This window comes from Struthio camelus, chromosome 1 (genome assembly GCF_040807025.1).
Source record: "Struthio camelus isolate bStrCam1 chromosome 1, bStrCam1.hap1, whole genome shotgun sequence".
NCBI lineage: Eukaryota > Metazoa > Chordata > Aves > Struthioniformes > Struthionidae > Struthio > Struthio camelus.
Genome location: NC_090942.1, coordinates 14,345,615 through 14,372,765, shown reverse-complemented (window position 1 = coordinate 14,372,765; position 27,151 = coordinate 14,345,615). Strand labels below are relative to the sequence as shown.

The 27,151-nt window shown below is 40.9% G+C and overlaps 2 protein-coding genes across 6 annotated transcripts in view; one reads left to right on the top strand and one right to left on the bottom strand.

Annotated features, from left to right (window-relative positions):
• The window catches only part of SLC26A5 (solute carrier family 26 member 5), a 39,632-nt gene extending 23,980 nt beyond the window's left edge, over nucleotides 1-15,652 (top strand). For all 5 annotated transcript variants that reach the window (XM_068929487.1, XM_068929475.1, XM_068929367.1 and 2 more), the window contains 13 exons: nucleotides 1,258-1,410; nucleotides 2,714-2,796; nucleotides 2,887-3,034; nucleotides 4,621-4,734; nucleotides 5,048-5,125; nucleotides 6,016-6,111; nucleotides 7,545-7,651; nucleotides 8,882-8,951; nucleotides 10,490-10,582; nucleotides 11,567-11,689; nucleotides 12,596-12,808; nucleotides 13,068-13,122; nucleotides 13,718-15,652. In XM_068929487.1, coding sequence (XP_068785588.1) covers nucleotides 1,258-1,410; nucleotides 2,714-2,796; nucleotides 2,887-3,034; nucleotides 4,621-4,734; nucleotides 5,048-5,125; nucleotides 6,016-6,111; nucleotides 7,545-7,651; nucleotides 8,882-8,951; nucleotides 10,490-10,582; nucleotides 11,567-11,689; nucleotides 12,596-12,808; nucleotides 13,068-13,122; nucleotides 13,718-13,860 — 1,476 coding nt within the window. In that variant the 3' untranslated portion in view covers nucleotides 13,861-15,652. The remainder of the gene's footprint in view (nucleotides 1-1,257; nucleotides 1,411-2,713; nucleotides 2,797-2,886; nucleotides 3,035-4,620; nucleotides 4,735-5,047; nucleotides 5,126-6,015; nucleotides 6,112-7,544; nucleotides 7,652-8,881; nucleotides 8,952-10,489; nucleotides 10,583-11,566; nucleotides 11,690-12,595; nucleotides 12,809-13,067; nucleotides 13,123-13,717) is intronic.
• Nucleotides 15,653-18,473: 2,821 nt separating this feature from the next.
• On the bottom strand, nucleotides 18,474-26,968 carry PSMC2 (proteasome 26S subunit, ATPase 2). The gene is made up of 12 exons (XM_068929588.1): nucleotides 26,766-26,968; nucleotides 25,276-25,313; nucleotides 23,955-24,036; nucleotides 22,893-22,992; nucleotides 22,407-22,538; nucleotides 21,706-21,778; nucleotides 21,465-21,560; nucleotides 21,073-21,237; nucleotides 20,469-20,556; nucleotides 19,486-19,688; nucleotides 18,840-18,936; nucleotides 18,474-18,747 (listed from the first exon to the last, which is right to left on the bottom strand). The coding sequence occupies exons 1-12, from the start codon at nucleotides 26,833-26,835 to the stop codon at nucleotides 18,590-18,592; spliced, it is 1,302 nt and encodes a 433-aa protein (XP_068785689.1). The 5' UTR covers nucleotides 26,836-26,968; the 3' UTR covers nucleotides 18,474-18,589.
• Nucleotides 26,969-27,151: the final 183 nt, after the last annotated feature.

Below are 27,151 nucleotides of genomic sequence, written 5' to 3'. Positions count from 1 at the left end.
CTCACTTTCTGTCTAATACATAATGATAAAAGAGAGAGCTCATGCACTGAAAAGCTGTGATTTGGTCAGTATAACTTAAGTAAAACTAAAAGCTCTTGTTCACTTAAATTTAAAATTGGCAATTGGGCTCTGAAAAAGGTCCTAGCAATCTAGGAAGCCCCAAGTTGTTTTCACAGAATCAATGCTCTGTTCATACAGGCAAGAAATCCTGAGGGGAGGAATAGGGAGGACCTCAGATATCTGTGAAAACCCAAGTTTATGAGTAGGTGGATGGCTCAGAAGTAAAGAAGCTTCAGTATTTCAAAGACAGTGATGGAGTCTATAGGAAGACCTTGTGGGAGTCTTTCTTGTATATTTCTGCAGAAAAAACAAATCTTTCAAAAACAGGGCTGCACTGGTTATTAATTCCTAAATTTGCTGTTTAGTTAACCAAAAATACTAACTGCCACACAAATGGAAGGTATATATTCAAGGGGTAGTGCCAGAACTTTGATAATAGTTGCCGTAGTTTACCTTGTCTAAAGAAGGGTATGAACATCTTCTTTCAAAAACTTCTGTAGAGGCCATTTTTTTCATTTTTTAAAATGCAGGAAAAGGAGGAGAAGGAGTTGCTGGAGGAATTGTTTACCTTCTGGCAAGCTGGGTGTTCCAGCAAATTTCCTTTCCTAACGCCCTTTTTAATGGGATTTTTCAACTAAAAGTTATTTGGGATATTGGCCAGTTCAGCGGTGTTGCAAGATCGTTGTTACTTAGTCATATTGCTGTGGTAACCTCACTGGTTGTATCAGCAGTTTTATTGTTTTAGAACGATTTATGCAGCTCTAAAGAGATGTGATTTGCCAAAGAATATTTGAAGGTATTAGAAGAGGTTGGCATTTATTGCTTCAAGGCAGCGGCAGCCAGTAGGAAATATGTGTGAAAAGGTTGAGGATAAAAGATGTGGTTTAGTTTAGACTTTTTTCAACACGATGAAGAATCTTCTCCACGATTTTGTCACACTTTGGGAAGACTGATGTTATAAATGACTATAAGGGCATCTCTCTCGCTGAGATGCTCCAAACTTTGTGTTTTATGGGGACAGTGGGGTTTTTGGTGAGGCACTGATTCACTATAGTGGTAAGTGCAGAATAAACACTCAGCTAAACGGCAGTGTATAGTTTGCTCTTTTGTAACAAATAGCTAGGAAAGAGGTTTTAAGAAAATAAATTCATTTGATCTTCATGAATGAATAATTATGGTACTTCTGTTGTGTTGCAGAGCATAGCTGCTGTGCTTTCGAAAATCACAACAACCAATATTGCTTCATTGATTGTTGGATTAACATGCATTGTTATGTTGTTGATTGGCAAGGAAATCAATCTCCGGTTTAAGAAGAAGCTTCCGGTTCCTATTCCTATGGAGATCATTGTAGTAAGTCAGCTGTGAAGGCCTGTTTTCTGCATGTGCCTTCTGTTTACGATTCTTTGTTTTTTGAGAAGTCATGTTAGGAGGAAGTCACACAAAATGCAGTGGTGAATGTATTCCTGACATGAAGTTCTGTAGTTGAATTACGCAGCTAGCTTTTCTAAAGCTGTAGAAATGGTATCATTTTCTGTTAAGTTTGATTGGGCTTCAGAATAACTTCTCTTGGACACAGTCCCCTATGGCAATGGATAGGGAGACATTTGTCAAAAAAAACCCTACTGTATCCTGGAATTTGGGCACCTGAATGAGTCTCTAGAAAACAGTCCTCTGAGCAGCATTCCCCACTTGGAGTCCTCAGAATCCCTCTCCTGAAGGAAGATACTTATGGATGCCTCTGTTTCAGAGATTCTATAGGGCTTGAATTTCTTTTTAAAATGCAATGGTGGAAAGAGGAGGAGGAACTGGTACAAGTTATTATTCTCTTTACCTTCCTTTCTCTGTTTCTGAGACTCATTCATCCATATGTTTTAGTGTAGTCATTCAAAACAGAATCAGTGCTGCAGTCAGTTGTCAGAATGTCTTAATACACACAAAACCCATGTGTCAAATAACGTATTCACCTTTAAAAATACTTGGATTTAAAAACATATTCTTCGATATCTAGAGTTCTCAAACAGTCTGCACAAAATCAGCTGAGGAAGAGAATAACTGAAGGCATTCATTCTACAGGCTAGGTAGAAGGAACAGAGAAAGGAGCGCTATTGAGAGATGATGGTGATGATGTGCTAGAGTATTGTTTGACAGTAAGGCAGTAAGTAGTAAGAGATTTCCTTAGGCCTGTAACTATCACTGCTGCTGAATCAGTTGTGTTTACTGATGATGTCTAGGTTATACATGTGAAAATGTGGCAGTGGCTTGTCATTGCATTTTATTTCCTTTAGAATATTACCCTGTGTGCAGTAGTCTAGCTGGACTTGACTCAGGCAAGGGGATTTGAGTGATTCAGATGACACCATACCATGTTCCACTTAACTGTTTGCAAAAGAACTTCATGAAAGCAGTGGGGGTTGAAGGGGATGGAGAGATCTTGGAACTTCCTACTTTTTCTCTATTTCTCTACCTCCCTGCAAAGTCTTAAAAAGTTGATTGACAAATAAATTCAAACCCATATATGTATTATCGCTAATCAGGATTTATTACTATCATTATATATAATTTTTTATTGTTATTATATATTATTGTTATTATTCCTCCAGATGGCTTTGGCTCTTTCTAACTGATGTTTACAAATGTGTGTGTGGGTTTTCAGGTAATTATTGGCACAGGAGTTTCAGCTGGAATGAATCTGACTCAGTCATATGGAGTGGACATTGTTGGGAATATTCCTCAAGGGTAGGAGTGATATACTCTTATTCAAGCTATAACTTTTCCGTATGTCATGTAGCTTTTATTATATTCATTTGTAACCATTTCATCTTCAAGGTTACGTGCACCAGCAGTTCCTGAGATTCAGCTCATTCCAGCAATATTTGTGGATGCAGTAGCAATAGCAGTAGTTGGATTTTCAATGGCTGTGTCAATGGCCAAGATCTTTGCACTTAAACATGGTTACACCGTTGATGGGAATCAGGTAAAAATATTTGGGTTGTTTTATTTAAAATTCTCAGTGCCACCTTTGTTTCATTGTTAAATTAGGATGGGATTTTAGACAAAGTTGAGCTTTTATTTTATTGTGGAGTCAGGTCAGGTTTTTGACAGCCTGAACATTTAAATATGAGGAACTATTTTAAATTCTTCCGTCCAATTTCTGGCTGTCCAGTTTCATTTCTAGCTTTCTGGTTTGAGACGCTTGCTTCTGTTAAAGTTGGAAATGTGCATGAATAGTAATTTTGGGGACTGCTGTTTCTTAGCCTGCCTTCAGTGTAGTTGTGCATTGATCTCTGGTCCTTGGTACTTCATCTCTACTTTTTGTAATAAAGCAAAGCAAAGCATAGGGTTCATATATGACAAATACAGTGTTTTGTGTACCACAGAACTGCTATCTGTGTTTTAGAAATTCAAGTGATATCTTACTGATGTGTGAGATCTCCACTTGTCCGTCAAAATGCCGTTACTTTTTATTTCCACACATTGCGAATAGGCAGCTCCTCATTCTCTTGGGCAATAATTGGCCCTGTTCATAATTTCGTTAGGATTATGATCTCCTGATTGAACTGTTCCCCCTTTTTAAAGTGGCTGCCTCCCTCTGACCAAAAATAGAATGTAAATAACTTTTACCTATAGAGTTTTGCATCTGGTCAGATGAATCTCATCCTTCATATCTTTGTTTTCTCTTACCCAAAGAGAACAGGGGACAGATCCACAGCTAGCATTAATGGACGCAGCTCTATTTACTTTAGCTAAAGTAATCATCACTGACTGCAGTTAAGTATCTAGTTAGTTTTCTTCAGGAAGTGCCAGATGCTGCTTCACAGGATGTAATGCCTGCTGAGTGTTTAAATGGATCAAAAAGGGATAGAACAAACTCAGAAAGGAAAACCTATGGAGAGCTATTAAATACCTACAACTCAAATGCCTCTAGTTACAAATAGCAAGGCACAAAGTGTTCTGGGGAGAGACCATTACAAGTGTATAATTTCTTAAGCGTCCACCCTTGGCCATTGTCAGAAAAACAATATTGGGGTAGATGGAGGTCTGGCCTGGCTCACGATAGTGTTTTTCATGTGGGATCTCCCTGATGAAGCAGCGTACACATATTGGCTTTGTTTCAATGGATCACTCACCCAATGAAACACATCCAAGGATGCTGTTGGCTTTAGTAGTACTAAATAGATAGTATAGGGTAGGAAGTGGAGAACAGTCTTTGTGTAAGAAACCATTTTCCATGTAATTTCAGTCTTAGAATTCAAGCGAACTGTGAGCTGAAGAAATCCTTGAAACAAGCAATTCTGTCATTCATTTTAGCTTTTAATCTGACTTTGCAGTGTAACATTTAAAGATGGGAAATGTCTCCAACACTTAATCAGAGACTTTATTTAATAGTTGATTTTAGCATGCATCAACTTGTGCATGTTTGAGAACCCCAAGTACAAGCTGCGGTAAACTTGCTAGAAAGCAATGAATCTGAGAGGTGGTTCTCACTATGCGTGGATAGCTCCATCTTCATACAGCTGTTAGGTGTAACTGCCTCTTCTTTTGCTCTATGATTTGACGCAGGAACTTATTGCCTTGGGAATATGCAACTCTGTGGGGTCTTTTTTCCAAAGCTTTTCAGTCACTTGCTCAATGTCTCGGAGTCTTGTTCAGGAAAGCACCGGTGGGAAAACTCAGGTATGTAAATTCAAATTTTGAGCCAAACAGTGTCTGCTGTATGCAGCTCGGGAGCTAAAGCCTGTAGCTTCACTAGATTGACAGCCTTGCCTGGCTGAGGCTGAAAAGAGTAACTAGTTTCCCCGCATTTCAAATCCAGGTTGGGCTACAGTAGAAGGCTGCGTGACAGTGAAAGCACACAAATTGAGGGGGAGGTATCAAAAGCCACTTGAACAGACAGCCTTGTGGAAAGTACAGTTGGGGTTAGCTAATCGGTACTGCCCTTTGGGGATACTGCCTACTACAGAGACAGCATTTCTTGCCTCTTGTTCAGATTGCAGGTATGCTCTCTTCAATCATGGTTCTGTTGGTAATTGTGGCTATTGGCTACCTGTTTGAACCACTTCCGCAGGTAAGGGAACTTTGCCTACTAGGCACTGCATGTCAGTGAACAGAAACCAGCTACTATTGATTAAAATAGAGATTGCAGGGTGATTACTAAGTAAACGCAGTAGGCCTTGATCCAGAAACCTTTAAATTATGTTTACATATTTGCTGTAAGTTAGGGTAGAAGTTAATAAATATTTTGAAGGATCCACAGTGTTTTCTGTTGTTTTTAATATTGGCCATTCTGGATTCTGTTTCTGGAATGTAAAAGTGATCTCTCTAAATAATTCTTTGTTTGCAGCATAGAAATTCTGGGAAGAGGTTAAAAAGTTAAAGCAATAGATCAGCTGGGAAAGGGGTTGGGGCTAGATGATAGCGTAATGAGTTCTTCTCGCTTTTGCCATTTACTTATATTTGTATAAAAATGTGTTTACATGAATAAACATATTCTGATTAAAAAAAAAAAAAGCTTGGTTCTGGTGACATGTACATGGGATGATATGCAATTCCTGTTTTTTCGATAGGCAATGTATCTTAGGTTCTGCCTACAGGACTGTTGCATAAACCATTGCAGTGTATTGTATAGAAACTTGAATTTGAGATTATAGTCTAGCTGCTGCAGGCACTACAGGCAGTGTAATTGGAGCAGCATGGAGCTCAGGAGTATGTGATTTCTCTTAGCAGGAAAGAGGGTAAATCAAACTGTACTGACTCTGGCTTGCCATTTCTGTGGCTGCAGTAAAAGCATGTCTCTACGGAACTACTTGAAAAGTTGTTATTTAAATAGAACATGTGTTTAGTAGACTGCCATCAATTGTACAAAGCACAGAATACGGATATGTTGGTCCTGAGAAGTTCTTACTAGGCAGTGGTTTCATTTTGCTTCTGAAAATAACATTTGTGCAATATTCCTAGACTGTGCTAGCTGCAATTGTAATGGTGAACCTGAAAGGAATGTTTAAACAGTTTGGAGATGTCGCACACTTCTGGAGAACCAGTAGGATTGAACTGGTGAGTAGTGCACAGCTCAGTGCATATATCTTACTATAATAATTTTTTTTCCCTTTCGCTTCTCCCCCAAAACAAAGTAGAAACTTATCAAGCAGATAAAGATTGGCTGTTGCCTTGCAGATGGACATAAAATGTGGAATTTTAAGTACCCCAGAAGAGTGATCTGTTGCAGACAAGACTGTTTTAGGTGTTGTATAACAAACTGACCTTCAACTCAGTTCAGAAGTAGTTTGGTTGCATAGAAGTAAAGCTTTTCCTGTGGTGTTGATACTAGTATTGCTGCAGTGCTGTTACAGGAAGTGCACTGAAGGCTGTGGGAATGTCTGAGAAGAATTTAAAATACAAAGTAACAAGCAAAAGTACTTGAGGGTGTTTGTAATCTTTTAAGAGAAAACAAAAACATAGCTGGAGTAGGCCAGAACTAAAAGCGCGCATCGCAGGGAACATTTTGGTAGCAGTTCTTCCTGCGTTAACTGGCAGCAGGTTAGGTTGTTAACTGACCCAAAGCATGAAGACTTGGGAGTTGCAACAGCAGCTATTGAGGATACCATGCTTGCTTCTGGGGGAACCTGTAAATGAGACAGAGATCACAAAGTACTTACAGGTAGTCTTTGACCCCCTGGAGTAGGTACACAGCCTGAAGAGTTGGTTGCAGCCACCTGGCCTACATAAGATGATTTCTGAGATTCCTGACAGCCAGAGAACTACATCCTTGAGATAATCAGAAGCAAATAGTCTGCTCATAAGTTTGGCCTGAGCTGCTCAGTGAGACCTGAATCATAATCCCGCTGGCTCAGAAGTGCAACTGAAACGTGACACACAGACCTTTCTGCGCCTGAAGCATCAGGTTCTCCCTTTTTCAATAACAAGTTCCTCTGACTTTTTCCTAACTCCCTTCCCGTGCAATGATTTGTCTCTTCCAGGGAGACCAAGATGGTCGTTCTGGAGTTCTTATGGCCATCCTTCTCTTTGAGTATTTTTGTAGTAGGGGATGCATAGTGCACACTGCAAAATATCAGTCCTTGCAACATGGCCGGTCTTACTGCTCTGTAAAAGATGGATGTGAGAGCTACTTGCAGGCCCTGATTTTTTTTTTTTTAATTCTACGTTATTGCAAGTCTGGTGGTAACATAGTATGCTTTGAAGAAGAGGACTTAAGGTATTAATTAATAGGTGACAGTTAATTTGTCAGATGGTATGCTAGTTTGTCTTGAGCTTTTATGCCCTACTCAGAGGTTAAGGCAATTATAGTGCACTGTCAGGAACAGGAATTACACTATGCCCTAGAAGTGATTACATATGTTCAAGTTGAATCATGCTATTGTTTTTGTTGTTAACAGAAAAGGATTCATAATAATGATAGTAATTCAGAGCTTCTCTCTCTCTCTCTCTCTCTCTCTCCCCCCCCCTTTTTTTTTGTTTTTTTTTTTTAGGCCATCTGGGTGGTAGCTTTTGTTGCTTCTCTTTTCCTGGGACTAGACTATGGTTTGCTTACTGCAGTAACGTTTGCAATGATAACCGTTATTTACAGAACACAAAGGTCAGATTTCGTCTTTCTCAAAATTAGTATTTGCCGGTCTTCTCAGTGGTTTTGTTTGTTCAAAGGGTACAAATAACCAGAAGTCCTTTCCACTCACTTCTACTACATGCAGTATAGCATCTGCCTCATCAGGTAGGTCATGCAGGGCATGATGTACAGCTGTGATCCAGAGTTCAAATGTTATTTTTATTAAAACAGAATTTCTAGAGAGGGCATCAAACTTGCAGTCTCAGTAACAAAAAGAATATTTCTGATTTCTGTTACTTTTTTTTCTTTAAAGCTTAGGGTTCAGAACTTCAATCGTGGTGCATGCTGGGTTCAGTAAATGGTTACGTTCTGTGCAGAGTCGTTGGCCTGATCGAGTACAAGTTGTCATATGCTGTAAATAATTAAAGGTTTAGGTATTATTTAAGAAAGTTTTAGTCTGTCAGAAAAGTCTCCCTGTCCTTCTAGTTTTTCACATCACTTCTCCTCTGCCCCCATTCAAAGTGACAAACCTTTTCTTGTGAATCTTTCCAGGTCTAGAGTGGAATGTTTTCTTTATGGGTAAAAGAGGCCTCAGGAAGAGGTGTGTGTGGGCAGGTCTTCACCTGTGACGTGAGGTTTCTAGGCTCAAGGCCTTGAGGATCTAGGCAGACAATGTATAAAGTATTGGTTTCTGTCTGCGTTTAAATGAAACTAAATTCTGAGATTTCAACTCTGCATAAATAAAAGTGTTGTTATGCCAGCCCTGCATGATTTTGTCCCTTCAAACAGAGTAGTATTAGTACTTCACTGTAACACTGCTTGTGAGTTGGGAATGCTTATCTTCTCAGGCACATTTGTCCTGGGAGCAGAATGGTTTTTAGAAATTGCAGCGTGTTTTTTGCTGGGATGAGCTGCCGTATTTACAAGATAGTCAATGGAGTTGCACCAGTTTACGCCAAAGAGAATTTCCCCTGTAACTTTGGATGCTTTGGCGTATGCTTTTCAGAAAATGACAACATTACAGTGCTAATTTTCTCAAGCGTTTTCATACTGACAGCAGCAAACTTGTGTAGTCCCCAGTGGCCCCTTTGTCATGTTCCCCCCATAAACTGCCCTGCTGCATTCAGCCATGTTTAGATAAGCCTGTACCAGCCAGACACTGCAAAATGACCATTTGAAATAAGTTTCACTATATAGCAAGCTCTTACTTCTTCAGCTTGGAAATTACAATACTGAAACATACTTGCTTCCATTTCTCTCCAGCCCTCAGTACCGAATCCTTGGTCCGATTCCTGACACTGACATTTACTGTGATGTGGAAGAGTATGAGGAGGTAGGAGCGCGTTTCTCCTGCATTTAACAGTTTTATGTATTTGATCAAAGTAAGATTACTGGGGTTATTTGCTGCTTAACCCTATCATACTGTGCATTTAGTGCTATCTGCCTGGCCTTCACCTGTGCTGCACTTACACTTTGGGGAAGAAGATCAACTGAATGTTAGCATTTTGAGCACAGTACTTCCCACTACTAGTTTTTGTGCTACGTATACATTCATCCAGGTTCAATGAGTTACATTGTACTAGCTAGTACAAGATTACAAGGTTTTGAGGGATACTGCTGCTAAAACTGCTGTGCCAGCACACAGGCCAGCTTCGTTAATTTCCCTGTAGCTGTATTGCATAAAATCCGTGGAACCCAAGGAGCCAAGCTGATGTATTCTTTAAAATTGCCCGAGCTAGTCAAAACAGCATCTCCCTGCCTCCTGTCTTCCCCTGCTCGTTGAACAGATATGATTAATGGTACAACTTCCTGTCATGTACTTAACTTCCTACAAATGCCATTTTATTCGACCCAAAGTTGGTGAAAGCAATTGTTTTTGTAAGTATAACGGACATAAACATGCTGTATTTATTCAGAAGCAACAGCTAGGAGGTTTCTGCGCTCTTTGCCCTGTTTTCTCGGAGAAGCTGCTCGAAAAGCTGCCCCCTTTGCTTAGGAACCAGTCCTAAATGTGTGTGAAAAGATGATGCTATAATCCAAAAAACATTCTCTCTCACAGAGTTCTGCTTTGAATATGATGTAAAGCAAAAGTATAAGTGGATATGTATATAGCCACAGGCAAAGGAGAGGGGTCTTTGCTTTTGCTATGGTGAATAGGATTACCATTTCTTCCTCCTGTATAAAGATGGCATTAGCCACATATGGCAGGCTACGTCTCTACTGCAGCCCAGGTCATTTTCATTTAAAATGTCAGAGTCCAAATGCCTGTTCAGAGGTTACTTCATTTAAAGTAAAGGGAAGAAGTGACATTAATAAGACCTATGTAAAGGCCTATTTAAAAAGCTAAGATTCTTAAGGGTTGAAACTAAAGGGTCATTTTTGGCATTTTTGGTAGCTTGAGAACTCTCGGAAATATGTATTTACATGCATACATAGGAAGAGAGAGAGCTCGTTAATCCTGTAGGAAGAAAGGAAGCTCAGAGGAAGCATTTCTAGATCTGCATGATTTCTTCATATTAATACCAGCTGCAGATAACAACATCAGAGACCTGCAAACGTTTTTTTTTTTTCATGATTGTACATTTCTTTACTACAAAGAGAAGGAGAAATGTTACATGACATTGCTTGTGCGCAATATTTTGATTACCTTTCTGGGAAGGTGGAAGCTCTGATCGTCGTCTTAGCTTTGCTCACAACAGTGCTGGCCTTCTTTGATGCATGCTGATAGCCATTCAGGCTAGGCTGTTGGGCTTCGTACTTTTGGGTATCCCCAAGTCCTGTGACCAAGTAGGTGGCAGAGATGTAAATATTTGGGTTTTTTCTAGAATGGGCAGTACTTAAGTGTGCACGCTCTAATGTTCTTTTCCTTAGGTTAAAGAATATCCTGGAATAAAAATATTTCAAGCTAATACGTCACTTTATTTTGCCAATAGTGAGTCATATATGACTGCACTGAAGAAAAAGGTGAGTAAAGCAAATTGTTTTATGTCCTGTGTCTGGAAAACTGGAACTGGCCTCTGAAACGTGCTCAAGGCTCAGCCTTCTGTGCATTATCTTTCAGCCCCTTCAGCCTAGCCCCTAGTACAGTGTTTCGCAGCCTGTGCCCTGTGGTAATTGGTAAGACATTAGAAGGTGACCCTCTAGCCAACTGCAAATCAGCTTAGCAAGCAACAGAACAGTGGGCAAGAATGTATAATAATACTAAACTATACTAATACTAACTTCTTGTGAGTGAAAAGTCTGGTGATAGGCACGGCACAAGCTGTTCCAACACATTTTTTCAGAAAGAAATAAGTAATTGTTGGACTGAAAACAAAACTCTAGGAGTAAACGCTTCCTTCTCAGAGAACAAACATTACTGGAGTATAAGACCGTGGAGTACTGTGGGCGTTTGATATCGCTCATGAGCAACAAATTACCTGCATATAGAGGCTGCTTCACCTTCTATCAAAACTCAACCTGTCCTTGTTGGGGAGGGAAGGACAACAGAGCTAGCTAGGGACAGAACGGCCTCCCAGAACTGAGAGCTATTGACCCAGTAGCGATTGCACCCTTACTAATTCTGAAAAATTTTTCTGTAGCTCCCCTGATGAGTCTTACACAAAACAGGTGGGTGGTATTTACCTTCACAAAGCAAGAGGTATTGACAATTTGTGTCCAAAACCACTTCTCTCCCCTTTGCTCTCTGCACTCAAATCAGCACTCTGTTGAAACATGACACCCTCTGATTTCAAGAATGTGATGCATCTCTCCTTCATCTTGTTAACACAATGCTTGCAAAGATTATTCCTTCTTACTTTATACTTCCCTCACCCCCACCAAGAGAAGCTGGATAATGCAGGCTTGTGTTTTAAATTTATGACAGTGATCAGTTTAGTGGTAATTGATGCCGCAGTGTCATCCGAACAAACTGAATCTCATCTGATTGTGCTTTTCTTTTCATGGCAGACTGGAGTGGACCCTTGTGTTATCTTAGCAGCAAGGAAAAAAGCCCAGAAAAGGCATGCCAGGGCAATAAAGAAAGCAAACGAACTCAAAAAGAAAGCTGTCTTGAAGCTAGTGAATTCTTCGGTAAATATTTACCTCTGTTTTATCACCTAACACACTTTCTTGTGTTAGCATTCTTGTTTAGGCAAGGTAAAGAGCGCTACTTGGATAGGAAGGCTTAGGAAGCATACTTTGTGCAGTGTGAACAGGCACGCTTAGAGAGCATACGTTGTGTGGTGTGAACTGGCTACTGAGATTAACGTTAAAATCAGAGGCTTAACTGCAAGGGGCTGGATTAGATAATTGTGTTGAACCGTGATTATATTCAGGCACCACATTGGGGAACAGAGCCTCCCAGACTATCGTACTGTCTCCAGCAGTGGTGTCAGCAGAAGGTAGAGGGCTCCTACCTCTGCCCCCCAGCAAGCACATTGGGAATAATCATGCAGCAATACGATAAAATAAAATTACCTCAAATTAGCAGCTCTTGTAATAAAAAGTGCTGATCCTGGCATGGCTAAGTGAGGTAGGTGCATTGAGAAGGGCTACTTGAAACACACTGTGCTTTTGTGCATATTTAAAATTTGTCCCCACTGCAAGAACTGGTGTGTGCTTACTGCCTTGGAAAACCAACCAAATGCCTGAGTTAGGAGACTGAGATTGCTAGCTCCTTCTTTTAAATAGATAGACCTCAACAGGATGAGCAGGGGTGAGGCAAGGAAATGGAATAAAAGTCTATAAACAGGTGTCAATTTCTGAGGGAAATGGGTAATTCGCCCTGAGATAACAGTTTAAAGCTGCTGTAGGAAGGATGGGCATAAGAGGCTAAATTTTCATATAGGTAAGATACGGAAGCACTTATGCATATAAAGTCAGTTTCTGTAATGGTTTAAAGTTCTTCACCTTTTAGAGGCTGAAGGAACAGATGTGTATCGGGAGGAAGGGGATCAATGCTGAAAAAGTACTGGCTGTGTTTGTCGTCTTTAACAGACTAATGATGTGGAAGCAAGTGTAAAACATGAGATAGCAAATGATGAGTTACCTGTAAATGGAAAATTCACATCTGTAGAGGACAGCGTACAAGACAGGTCTCCTGATGAACTTGAATACTTCGTGGAGCCAAAAACAAATGTCCACTCTTTAATTCTGGATTTTACTCCAGTGAACTTTGTGGACTCAGTTGGAGCAAAAACATTAAAATCGGTAAGTAGTCTTTTTTTCTCCCACGAAACAGCAAATCTGTAAGTGAGGTACATGGGATATAAATGACAACTGAAGAATAACCCAGCGTCTCACATAATTAGCTTTAATTCTGCATCTTCGAAAGCTTCAGCTAAATATTGAGGAAAGTGGAACTTGCTGCTCTCACAAGTAACTAGCTTACGCCTTCCAGAACTATAATGTGTACAATGATATGCCTCATCTGTACAATGATTTATCCTCAATTTTAACTCCATTGCAGATTATAAAAGAATACAGAGAAGTTGGTGTCTGTGTCTATATTGCCGGCTGTAGCGGTGAGTTGAGATTTTTCTGTGAGCTTTGTGGGAGAGACTAGTGTTTTATCTCTTCCTTCCCTGGCCCTGCATTTTCTACTGCCAGGTGCTTCAGTAGTATCAGTGCTTGTTTCACATAAAATGGACTTCAGGAAAAGCAAACCCGTGTTTAATAGAGCCTTCACTTTAGTGAGAGTAAAGCACTGATACAATGCGTTGCTGTGAGAACTAGAGGTGCTCCCATTTATTTCAGTTGACAGATTAGCTTAGTCCTAGCTTAGTCCTTTGAAATTGTTATAAAAATGTCATGAGGAGACAACCCTGCAATATTCCTAGTTTTTGGCATTCAGCATTGTACCAACTTGGGACAAGAGTAGGCTTCTATATTATGGTTGGATAAGAGAACTACCTTTTCTGAATGTAAGTATCATGTGATTCCCTGCATATTTTAAATATTTTGAGTAATGACAACTTAATTTGCATCTTTTGTCTCAACTTGTTCCTTGTGAGTGGAACAAAAACTGAAGCGAGGAAAACAAATCTGCCTCCTGAGATATCTTTGTCTTCTGTCTTTGTGCTTTGGGTTATGCACTGATGCCACGTTTTTGTTTTGCAGGCCCTGTTATGAGTGAGCTGACAAGACTGAATTTTTTTGAAAACACTATAACAAGAGATTTGTTGTTTCACAGCATTCATGATGCTGTCCTTGCTTGCCGTGTGAAAGAAGCCTCTGCTTCACAGACTGCCTTAGACCTCTGAAGAGCGGTATCTGGCAGAATGAAAGTCATAATTTTTGCTGATAGAGACTCTTTTCCAATATTTAATTTTGCACAGTTTAAAGAGAGCCTAGGGCTATTTGCATCTACGGGTTCAGGGTGGGGCTTATTTACCGTAGGAATAGTGGATGAGGAGTTGGAAGCCTTTATGGTCTTGAATTTTTTTCCTTTCTGAATCAGGGTGTAGCCTTGCAGTGACGTACAAGCATAAAATTATGCAAGACTGAAGGCAGTTTGGTGTGTTCTGTGCATGGCAGAGGGAATAACTGCATTGAGCTGATTGCACTTAACTAGCTGCAGGTAAAATAGCGAAACACAAAGTAAATAATAGACAAGGTGACATTCCTATTCCTGTTGAGAAAATGGGCACTTTAACTCACTACAAAGTGGGATCTTGCAGGAAATAACTGTTCTGCAATTGCAATGCACTGTACCAGTGTCTTGAAAGAATTTTCTTAAATCACATTGAAAGCCTGATGTCAACATCTGCATACAATAGATCTATATAAAAGTTGGAATAATCTGTCAGCTGGGTTAATGAATTCACGCTGGTGGCATTAGCTGCTACTGTTTTTAAACCTGAATGGTACACTCATTTTTTTAAAGTATCTAACCTCTCGTTACAATACTGATCTACTCATTTCCTGAAAATTTGCACTCTAAGACGATTTCAAATTGGTATCCCATTGTTTGTTATAATTATTAATTATCAATGTTGTACTTTCACTGCCAAAACCTAGTTAATGCTTTCTAGAAAGGAGTACAATTGATTTGAAGCTAAAATTAATTTGGCTTCAAGGTTTGAAGACAAAACTGGTTTAAGGCAGGGATCGGCCTAATAAATTAAGAAATGATGCCCTATATGCAGTCTTTTAAGTTGGAATAAAAAGGTAGACAAGGTCTAAAGTCTCAGTGGTCCAAAAACATTTTTTTAAAAAGCATTTTTCAATTGCCGGAGCTGTCTTCCTACCACCACTGCTGTTCCTGCCTCAGCTTTCAAGTGCTTTGTGAAATAGATTTCGGTAGAACTCCAAAACATAAAGTGCCTTTTTTTTTTTTTAATGAAACCCTAGTTTGTTTTTTTTCTCTACAACCTGCCCCTATGGTACTGCTTGACTTCAGGTGTGAGAAGTGAAACACAGAAGAGTAATTCAAACAGGAAAAAAAAAAAAAAAAACATCTTCCACTCCTATCTTTGCCTAGCAAAAGTCATTATGAAACTTGAGCAGGTAGGTACCTATCAGTGTTTTCCTGTTGGTTATTTCAACAGCACAGAGGAAGCAGTGTGTCGGTGACACAGCACTTAGCACTCTCAAATCAAAGGGCCTGTGTACAAGGGAGTTCAAACTACTTACTTCCTCCCTTCTGAATGCAGAAGTTAATACTTTTATTTTTGCTTCTGACTGTTGTAATCAGCGCTTGCTTCAGGTAAACAGTGTTCCCCAAAACCTGGGGGGCGGTAGGGGAAGACGTGTGCTTTCCTCAGTCTCCCCTGCCCAGAGGGATAGGAAGCATTCTGCATCAGAAGTTACTGCTTAGCTGGCCTTCAAAGGATGGATTGAATGCACATTTACATTATGTGAACACATAATGTGTGTGTTTATTTAAGCAACTTTTAGTACATTTTATAATGTTAACTAGTTTAACAAGCCTTTGTATCTACATACAGTATATTTTTCTACTTTCAGCTTGTTGCAGCTTGTTTTTAACTATATAGTTTCTTCAGGTCACATCAATACTGTGTCAACTTCTAAAATAAAAAGTGCTTAACAGGACTTGTCCTTATTCTCCACTTTGTCTTGGCAAGACTGTGTATGTGGGACCAGCTGAAGTCCCACGATGCAAGTGCCTGCTGTTAAGGGGTTACGAGGAAGCGCTTCTTCCACCCGGCCTACCACCTCTCAAATCAAATCAGGCATGCGAGGAATGTGGGCTCCTGAAAAAGACAGCTAACTAACTGCTTCATTTAAAACACAAAACCTTCTCTAAAGCATGGTGGCAAAACACCTTGTATGTAGTTTTAATACAGCCCCTCATTGTAGCAGTGTCTTCAGCTGCTTCTCATTAGGCTCATCTTCATTAGGTAGGTGGCAGGGCATAGCGCGATTTCCTTTCCTCCTGCTTGTGCATGTGTTCAGTCCTTTAACTGTGACGTCCAGCAAAGCTGTAGAGAAGGTGTATTTTCTTAGTGTTGTGCTTGGGCAAGCTGTTGCTCTTGGGGGGGGGGGGGGTTTAACTGCTTTTCCTTAGCTAGATAAACCTTTCCTTAGAGCTGGTCTGCAGTAATTGTGTTGTGTGGTTGTTTTTTTTTTTTGGGGGGGGGAGGGGGAGAGACAGCAAGTGAGCAAGCACACGCATGTGTGCATCTATGGGCTAAAAGCGACTACAGCTAGGTCTCTGGACCAGAGCCAGCATGGCCCTGCCACCTCTGAAGCTCAGTCCACGAGTGAAGACTTCCTGTATGCTCCTGGAAGCTTGAAAGCTGGGTTGGGGCTGGGGGGGGGGGGCAGGCAGCAACAAATAAAGATGCAATAGGAGAGCGTTTTCTTTACAAGTAGTTTAGGTGTACCCAGCTCACAATTGAGAGCTGAGGAAGTGTGCCATGTGTTGGTGTTACCTTCCTTCTTGCGTTCGTCATGCTAGCAGCACTAACGAAACACTGCTATGAACTACGCTGATGTGTCACTTGCATTCAAGTTTGCTCTCCCTGCTGCCCAGCTTCCTGTTGCTCACCCGACCGTCTGCCCTACCTGGGTGTAGCCCTCTCCTTTGCCAGCCACCACAAGGATGCAATTAATGCTGTGCTTTTTTTGTTTTTGTTTTTTTTTGCATTATTTCAGTAGTAACCTCTGCACTTCCTGGGGAGCTGCTGAAATGGGGTTGGGGGGGGGGGGGGCTGAAAGCCCCTGCCTGAGGCAGTCCTAGACATGTACACTGTGCAGCCCATTCCTGGGCACCACCAGCCCTGCTGGTAACTCATCCCGTAAAATAAACTCGGGACGCTTTTGTCCTGTCACCTTCCTGTGCTTTGCTGCCATCAGCCTAAACAGTGGTTCCTACTGTCTAGCCTAAGAAGTCACCTGCTGAAAAGTAAAGTGATTCCCTCTTTTTCTGACTGCCAGATTGCTATTTAGATAGCAGAAAAATGTAAACTTTATCTTAGGCTTACACAAACCCCATAGCCTTTGCCCTCATAACAAGGCTCCTGTCTTGCTCCTCTCCAGTTTGTGTACATCTGTGTGGTAGTGCCTGTGCACACTCCCTGCTGAAGCCTCGTCACCAGCAGATAGTCCTGAATGTCTTCGCTTGTTTGATGTAGAGAAACCACTTACTTAATACTCAGAATAATATTCCCCCTCACCTTTCTATTTATGTGATAATTCACAATCCCTTGGAAGAGCCAGTCTCTTTTTCATACTTCATTTATCCTTCTTAAGTTAAAAGTACACTTTATTTTACCAAGTGCAGCACTTGAAATGCACAGAGATATTTCATCAGTGTTGCTTTCTGAATCTCTTCTCTCTCAGCCTCAAAATGAAAAAATTTCTGTCCTACCTCTAAACTTGCAGCCCCCTCCAAAATGTTCTTTCCAAAATAACACATAACTGTTGAGATTTTTTTTTTTCCAACGGATGCGGACAAAACCACCAGACTACCCAACTCTGTTTATCAAGATGCTGACTCTAAGGTTTTGGCTGAAGTGACAAGTGTACCACATAAAACTCTTTCCCTATTGTACACATTTCCCCGTTAAAAAAAAAAAAAGGTGGATCTGACAATCTGAGACTGATAAACTGGTATCGGATGTGTTGAAACCTGCTAAAATTTCTTTCACTTCAAGACAAAACAGTTCCCAAGAAGCTGTTCATTCCTAGGATTTCTTCAAACTCCATTTTTCCAGTGATGAAAAGCTGCTGAAACATGCTAGATAACCAGCAACGTCATTTTTATCAGCCTTTCGATGTTGCCAGCTACTTGCCCCACCACCAGTGCATCAGGACGCTATCAGGATCATATTCTGTGCATAGCAGCACCTTAGACAAGCAATACGATACAGCAAAGTGCTTACTAGCACATTTAGACTGATGTCAAACTTTAAAATTTTTTAGAGCAGTAATGGGAGGAAGGAATCCTTCATTCCTCCGGGCTATGAAATCACACTCACTTCTTCCTCCCTCCTGATCCAGCACTTATTTCATAAAAAACAGAACTTCAACAAAAGCTGGGCTGGGCAATGTCTGACCACTAAGCACCTGGGCTGACGTACCAGTGTCTCCTCCTCAGTTCTTCTCCTGTGCGGTTCCTAGGAATTTTCTCAGTCTACACCTGTACCTTACTGCTTAGCATCAAGCAAGCATTTCTGAGCACACCCAGAATCACTGCCGTCACAGGGATCTTTCAGTGCTTCCCCAGCATACATGTTAAGTTTTGAGGTGTACATGAGGCCTGGGAATCTAAACTTCACAGTTAAACAGCGCTCAGATATCTGGTTTAGAAACATCTTGCTGGTTGCAGCACTGGCCTTTCACTGGGTTTTTTTTCTGGAGTAGCAACACTCCACTAGTGCAGAACACATTCAAAACAAACTCTCACCTGTTATTTGGAACACGCCATTTATTTCTAGCTTCCACGAATAAGGTATGAATTAGTACACATGGACTTTTGTTTCATAGGAAGTTTAACAATAGAAACAGGAAAAACATTCCAACATATTAGTTGTAGGTCATGTAGCGGGGGGTAGCACTGAATTTCGCATACGATTTAATGACTTTGTTCACAGCTTCTAAGAAGTCTTTCTCTGTTGCGATTTTTCGACGTGCTCGGATGGCAAACATGCCTGCCTCTGTGCAGACACTGCGAATCTCAGCTCCTTTCAAAGAAAGGGATACATGAATTCAACACCAATCATAAACGGAAATGGGAAACACACAAAATTGTTAAAAAAAAAAAAAAAAAAGTTACCTGTACTATTAGGACACAGTCGAGCCAACAGCTCAAATCTGATGTCTCTTTCAACACTCATGGAACGAGCATGTATCTTGAATATGTGAGTTCTTCCCTAGAAAAGATTGGAGGATAGAAGCGTTGACACTATGGAAGAGGACACGATTTGACCTGCTATCACTGTGCAGCTGTCCACCATCCAGAGCCAGGCCAGATGGAAAATAAAACTCCTATCTATCTGTTGCCTAACTTCCGTTTCTGATGTTTGGACAAAAACGTGTGAGCAACACAGAACTAAGTGTTCTTGAAACAAAATTAAGAAAACAAGTAAAAGAGCTTTAATGGTAGAAGTACCACAAGAAATCTCTCTCAAAGGAGCTAAACAAACCACACTCCAGCTTCAGAACTAAATCATGGAGCTGGTTAAAGGATTCTTTATCTGTTGGGTCAGAAACATACAGTGAATGGAGTTTTTTCCATGGCTTCCCTGACAGGGATGGAATCTGTGCAATGTGGGAAAACTTTTTTGAAATATCTTCAATCTGTATGTTACACACAAAAGTGCCATTTTTGTCTTCTAAACTGCTTCCAGAGAATAATGTTCTAAGTGAAGAAAAACTTTGATATGAGAATATACTTAACAATGAAAAGAAAGCATTCTGACCTCAAGGTCAGGCAAGCTAAACTCTATCTTCCTATCCAGCCTCCCAGGCCTCATCAGTGCTGGATCCAGAGTATCAGGTCTGTTTGTTGCCATCAGCACTTTGATGTTGCCTCGCGGATCAAACCCATCCAACTGGTTGATCAGCTCCAGCATGGTACGTTGCACTTCATTGTCACCCCCTGCCCCATCATCAAAACGAGCACCTGCAAGGAGACATTTTACAAAAAAAAGAGACACATGTATTTTACAAAATAAGAGAGAGAGACCTTCAGAGCACGGCAGAGATGTCAACACAGTTGCTGTATAGAAGATAACGTGGAAGATGCTTGAAGTTACAAGCAAGTATTTGTGACAAGTTTAAAAAAGATGAGAGAGGATTAACGGAAAATGACATATTTCACCCAAAAAGTGAGTGGTATTATCTGCTGATTATAAGCACTGTATCTTTACCCTTAATATTAACGGGTGTATCTCCCTGTCCAGTAAGTGACCAAGCTGCTGTAATTTATGAACGTATTTTGTTTTTTTCCTCCCCTCAACCAAACTCCTCCAGCCTTTGCCTGTGTAAAAATTGTTCTGCTTCCAAAGGGCTTAAGCACTTCCTTTGGGGAAATAAATTCATCTCATTTTCAGGCGGTATGAAAGATTAAGTATACGGTACAGAACTTGAAGCAGGTTTAAGCTAACAGTGCTTTTTTTGAACACTGTACAGAGATTTTTTCAGCTAACTTTAAATCATCTGGGTGTTCCAAATATGCAGAAAATGATTTCTCATCTGGGCTAAATATTTTCAAGCTACATAAACCACTTCAATGGTTTCTTAAACAGTAGATGTGTCCACACTGATACTAGTTTTGCTAGCTATTTAGACAATTACAAGCACATTTGCCGAAATGCAGCAATCCAGGTAAAGAATTACAACGTGAAAAGACAATTTAGAAGGTTTTCATACAAGATTAGAGCTAAGCATACCACAAACATACCTCCAATGGCATCAATTTCATCAAAGAATATAAGGCAAGCTTTTTTAGTTCTAGCCATTTCAAAGAGTTCACGAACCATTCGAGCTCCCTGAAAGCAACATCAAGATTTTGTTAAGGCCCATTCAAGGAAAGATATCAAAAAATCAAACTTTTCATGCTTCCAAACAATTCTAAGTTTCCAATGATAAAACTCTTATTTGTACAAGTATGTATCACCAAACATTCATAAATCCTAAAGCAATTTTAGAAAGGAGAGACAGACTACTACACTTAAATTCAGGAGAAGTACAGGCTGAAACGATTCACGTCAGGGCCGACTGAAAAATAAGTGACATAGTCGAGAACAGAATTCTAATCCTAGTGTCCTCCTACACCGCAGATTACATTCTGCGCTGCGAGGTCCATTTCACTGTTGACAGCATAGTTCAGGTTTTTTAACTCATTGTGTGAGTCGCATCCTGCAATGGTTTGTTTGACAGTTCCTCCACCCCTTCGTATCTCCAGCATGCCAGTACGTTCATCCATCACATCTATTAGGTTATCTGGTCTCCGCCACTGGGAAATCTGCAATTCACCCCGCCTTCCAGAGAGTGCTCACTCTTACCTCTCCCACATACTTCTGCACCAATTCAGATCCAATTACTCTGATGAAGCAAGCATCAGTCCTGTTAGCAACAGCACGAGCACAAAGTGTCTTGCCCGTACCAGGTGGCCCAAACAAAAGTACTCCTTTGGGAGGCTCAATTCCAAGGTTAACAAATCTTTCAGGCTGTAAAAGGGTGGGAAACAGAAAGCAAGAATGACTGTGTGCAAATTAAGAAAGTTACCAATTAAAAGAATTATATACCAGGAAAGGCTGGTATTCATTTGTTAAACCAATTTTCACTTAGTTGCTTGCATTCAACTACACTAGTACTTGGAAAAACAAGAGAAGATAACAGACGATTAAAATACTTTTAACATAATAGGAAAAGTTTCAGTCTGGAGGTCACTTACATGAAGCAGAGGGGTTTCAACCACTTCTCTCAGCTTTTCAATCTGCTCTTTACAACCACCAACATCACTGTAAGTGACATCAGGTTTCTCTTCTACCTGCATAGCAAAAAGATAAGAGATCATTTGAACAACTTGATGCTGCCTATCTCTCCAGGCTTTCAACAGAACAAAACAAAATCCAGCCAAAGTAATCAAAATTACAAGGTAGATGAACGTAATAAGAAGTAAAGGCAGTTCTCACTTGCATCATGGTGACTGTGGGATCAATCTTTGGAGGCAAGGGGATATGGATCTGATACTTGTTTCTGTCCACCCTGGTGAGAAGGCATAAACGGCATTATATTAACATCTGTTTATTAAACTGTCATGAAGAAACAACTTCACATTTGAAGAAGCTGAATTCTTAAACTGTTATTTTCTCTGGCATCAAGGGAGCCAAGCCCTAAAAGTCAACAGTCAGAATGGGCTAGAAACTGGAATTCCTGTTCTGCAGGAAAGTTCAAGGTTTCCAAAAATATTAATTCCAGAACATTTTGAAAATTAGACTTCAAAATATCCAACTGAGTGAACGGGCAAAATATTGACTCTAAAAAGTCTAAAGGACTCGCTTCACCTCTTCAACAAAGTTTCCTGTAGACGCCCTGTGTCCAGAGAGACTGTCAAAGAGGAACCAGGCCATTCAGGCTCCCTGAAGCTCACGTGGGCCCGAACTGCAAGCTTTTGGCCCACGATGCATTGTTTTCATCAGAATGACGTCAAAATCAAACCGTTCTAGCAGCGCATGCAGATTTCTGTGAGCTATCTTCCAACAGCAAGACATCACTGTTACAATGTCAACCACTGCAGAAATATCAGGTAACAATTGCTGACGTGTCAAACTGACTGATGAGATGAGAAAGAAATGTTACTGGAGACTGAAACTAACGCAAAGACTCTACTTACCCAACTCTCATGCCTTCTTCTATGTCAGTAGGTGCCACCTGGTCGCTAAGATCCACCACAAATTTAGCAAACTGCTTGACATTGATAATGTATTTGGGATCCTCGGAGTCGGCATTGATTATCTTTGTACACCTAACACAGGACATACGATTAATACCACCAGGTAAACAAGCTAACTAACTGCCTTGTTATTTGCATAAGCCTCAAGAAAAAGACGTTAGAAAGAGTCTATGTGTTCTCCAAATGTACTTAAATAGTTATTGTACTTGTGATTCTATTATTGTAGCCTCATAAAACGGTTACGGGAATAAGTACAAAACACGTAGCACATGATCAGGCACAATACACAACGGTAAACAGCACTTTAAATATGGGCAGGACTTGAACCTTCTTTTTAAACAAGAAAAAAAAATTATACAAACAAGTTACAAGCCACATATTTATATCGCTATGCAGCTCCATTGCAAAGAGGAAGAGCGCGTCTACCTTGCAACTTGTAATGGCTGCTCACTTTGGAGAGTTTGCTTATCTGCAGCAAGATCCCAAAGGGCCGGAGGAGCCAGGCCAGTGTCCGATTCCTTGATTCCTGTGTAAAACACAGACAGGCTGAAGCAGAAGCAGCTAAGTTCAGCAGTCCTTCACACACCAAGCACCTTACACATAAGCATGCAGTAAGCTTTTGGAGTTCTTACGCACTCACGCACATGAACACCCTTGATGGATTTTCTAAAAAATAAGTTTCCTAAAGAAAAAAGGTCCACGTGACGGTCCACCTGAACATGCAGACGCCAGTTTATCTATCCCTCGATAAAACCTTGCAGCATGTGAACTATCCCAACCAAATCTGACACACATCTCAAGGATAATCGTGTTTCTAGAAGTTTCAGAAAAGGAGTGAAATTCTGCAAAAGCTTTCAGGGAAAGGCTTCAGTGCAAGAGGTCAGAAATTACGGAATTTGCACAGTTGAAAAAACATCACAAATCTTCCAAGACACAGGTATGAGAAGTACCATCTCCATGATATACGAAAAAGAACCAAGGGGGTTTACTGGAAATGGAAATTCTGGTCTTCTAGGCAGGTCTTCCACACCGGTTTTAAATGCTAAGTGTTCTGATACATTTTTCTTCCTTATACAAGGACCAGAACCACTAGTTAATTAAAAGCATTACATCATGTTGGTTTTCTGCAGTCTACCGAAGTTCAATCACCATTCAAATGCAGCTTGATGCACGTCACAAGTTACACAGTGACAGAAAGAGCCATTCATTACATGCTACCATAATACATAAACATTTTTAATAAAAATATGTTAAAGTTCAAAATTTCTTAATCACACGCACAGGTTAGTTAGCCCTGCTTAATTAAAAAGCAGATCGTGACCTACAGAGCAAAAGTTTTGTGACTAGCAAATAAATAAATGTATCTTTTCTTTTACAAAATAACAATAATAAACTAATGCAGAAGTTGTTTAAAAATCAGCTTCTTAAAACACTCATCTTGATATATGTGGCTATTTTACTAAAAGTTCTCTTAAGAAAGAAAGGTACCTGTAAGCTCATTGATTTTCTTAAGTAGTTGTTGAATATCATCTTCTACTTGCTTGATTTGCCTTGAATACGTGCTCTGGCCCTGAAAAAGAAGAATAACTGTGTAGCTTTCATAACTCGGATTATTTTATGTTCAGGAAAAAATGCCAATAGCTACTTAGTATCAAAAGGTTCCACAGATTGTCTTGGTGTAACAAAGAGTTATTGATCACAGCCAAAAAAGACAGCACTAAACTCCAGCAACAACATATCTGTTCACCAAAAATATGAAGTTACAAAGTACTGTTACACAATTCTGACCACTGTCCAAGTAGAAATTGTTCCTGTTTGTAAGCTTCAAGGATGTGTTTTTCCTTTTAAAACTGTTCAGCCTCATTTTTGAAAATTTTCTAAAGTTAAAAACACATATGTTAAAAATTATACAAAGAAAACGTTCTGTATGCATTATCTGAATAGCACAGAAATGAAAAACTATTGGTATGACAGCTTTAACCATTTTACCCAACCTCTCTACCACCCACGGAATATCACGGGGCAAATCACTAAACTAGAAGCCAGATGCTCACATCTGAAAAAATGCTTTACTACCTTGTCCTGCAGAACTCCTTCTTATCAATCTGGCAACAAAGGAAGCCACAGTAGGCACAGAACTTATTTCAGTCCTTCCAGAGTTCCAGAGTTTGGTAAAGGAGTCTTAGCATCATTCAAAGTCAGACTTCTGGCAAACGTATTCAAATCCAGGAATACACTAAACAGCAAGTTTCATTTTTATGAATAGTTCTTTCGCAGATCCACAGTACTTTCCAATGGAGGGAGGAGATTTGCATGTTCAGTAAGGCTTAAAATGCAACAGGCCTTCCAAGATCACATTATCTGTGATAATACCTGTGTACCGTCACTGACGGCTTTCAGCCTGATGGCTGATAGCAAGCAAACTTGATAGGGAGGACGGGTCATATTGTTTCTCACAACATAAGGAAAATAGTTGCTTAGTGAAAGAACATTACAACAGCAGCAGCTGTTAGACCCCTATGACAATCAGCTACAAGACACAACACAAAAATAAAAAAAAAGACTTCATTAGTTCCAGGCTATCGATACTACTGGATTATCTTCAGGTTTTGAGGTTGTTGCCTTTTTTTTTTTTTTTTTAATGGCAGGAGGAGAAAGGGAGAAAAGGTTTTGACAGGAAAGAAAGGCAGTAGGAAAAGCACATTTACTAACTATTCCCTAAATAAATATCCCTCCACACTTGCACTGAATTCATAACTGCATTCTCATGCTTTTTCTTTAATACTCTCACACGTGTATGTGTACTTACATAGGTTTTCAGCAAGGCAATATCCCCTTCATCCAGTGCTAAAACAAGACAGAAAAGACTTAGATTCCAGTTTCAAAAACAAACACAGCAGTACAAATTGCCTCTAAAGATGAAAATAAACATTTCAAAGAGATTACTTTAAGTTTCTGTCTTTTCACTAAAATTAAACCCCAAAGTATCAGCCAGACATTAAAGAAAAACAAAACAGGTTCTCCAGCTACTCCTTTCAGATCAAAAACATGCACCACCCTGAGCTCACAGCAAGCAAGCTACTTAAGCTGTTTTGAGTGAAGTAAAATTTATCAATCTAAGACTGTACAGAAAAGTAATTGAAGAAGAGGATGTCAAAACCCTACCTTTTAACTTTTTGTTTCTTCATGTTTAAGAAAACATGAATTGCAGTCAAAACAATTTTCACCACTTTCTTCTCTTTCAAAAATGCCCAGCATGAGCAGGGAGCAGCAACCAAATCAAAGCTCGTCTCAATAACTGTCCCATGGATCATGCACTCCCCTCTTCCATATACTGAAAAGCTACTGGAAACTACTAAAGGAGGTGTAAACAACCTGGAATCACTAACTAATGCAACACTGAGTTTTAATATTGTAAAACGTACAACGCAATGATGGTAATCATAGAGGAGACGAACAGTTTTTTGATCCAACATCCTCTCCCCAGCAAGAACGGCAATGAACACGACAAATACATACTGACCTCCACCACCACCGCAGAGTGATATTTGTCATTATCGGCCCTTAACAGATTTTTTTGTCATGAATGTTTCTGATAGCAACAAAGGGTATTCTCTTTTACCTATGGCAACTTGAGCTTTTCAAGAGCCTTTTCATAAGAGAGCTTTGGTAGGCCACGAAAGCAGCCAGATTGGATTGGATTGCATGGATTGCACTGTATGGATCTCCATTCCAAATCTTCAATGGCTCTTTCACAAAGCTTGAGGCGCAGTGACCATTTTCTCCTCCCTACCACTATTTTTTCGCTTAGTTCCATAATTCAATTCTTTACCGCACCACCTACTAATTTATCTCAAAGCCCCAGGTTCAGACTTCAGAGTCTGGAATTTCCTCATTTTTCCTTGGAAATGTTAATAAACAAACAAATAAGTAACTAAATAGATAGCTAAAGTGCTGCGCCACGTGTAACATCTCTGCCTCCCCCCACGCAAGGGCCCCCCGGCCGCCACCGGCCGAGACGCGGCTCCCGGACGGCGAGCGCAGCGCCCCAACCAGCCTTTGGGGGATTTTAAAACGGATTTTCTCCTTTTTTTCCTCTCCTTTCAGTTCCCTTGTTTTCCCTCCGTTCCCCTCCCTCGCCGCCCCCCGCTCGGGGGCTCCCCCGGGGTCCCCATCGGGACCGGGGGGGGGGCCGCTGCCGCCCCGTTGCCCCGGTAATGGCGCCGCCCTCCCCCCCCCCCCCCGGTAAGGGGGCAGGAGGGAGGCCAAGGCCCGGGCTGGCCCCGCAGCGCCGCTCACCGCGGATGGGTTTATCCTCCTTCTCCTCCTCCTTGGTCTTCCTCTGGTCGGCGCCCAGGTAGTCCGGCATCTCCGCGGCCCTCCGCTCCGGCCCGCCCTACCCCGGAAGCATTACGCAGCGGCGCCGGGCACCTTCCGGCCGGCCCGCGCCCTCGGAGGACGCCATAGGAGCGGGCGCCCGGCCCGGTGCTCCCGCCATCTCCTTCCCCCCCGACGCCGCTGCCGCCGCGGCGGGTTCCGCCCGTCGGGACCGCCGGCCTGGCGCGGTGGCTCCGAAGGCCCGAGCTGAGCTCCCAAGCGGGATTTCTGAGGGCGGCGGGTCTGCGTTTAGCACAAGAGCGGAAAACATTACACGAATCAGCTCGGCGCTGCGGAGCATCCCGGCG

Bases quoted from the DNA above. Each gene is read 5' to 3' on its own strand.
- PSMC2 (XM_068929588.1), bottom strand. From the start codon at position 26,835: ATGCCGGACTACCTGGGCGCCGACCAGAGGAAGACCAAGGAGGAGGAG. The intron at 22,993-23,954 runs GTACCTTTCTTT...TGTTTTACACAG, and splicing joins GAAAATCAATGAGCTTACAG to GAATCAAGGAATCGGACACT. The intron at 21,238-21,464 runs GTAAGTGACCTC...ACCCTTTTACAG, and splicing joins TTGAAACCCCTCTGCTTCAT to CCTGAAAGATTTGTTAACCT.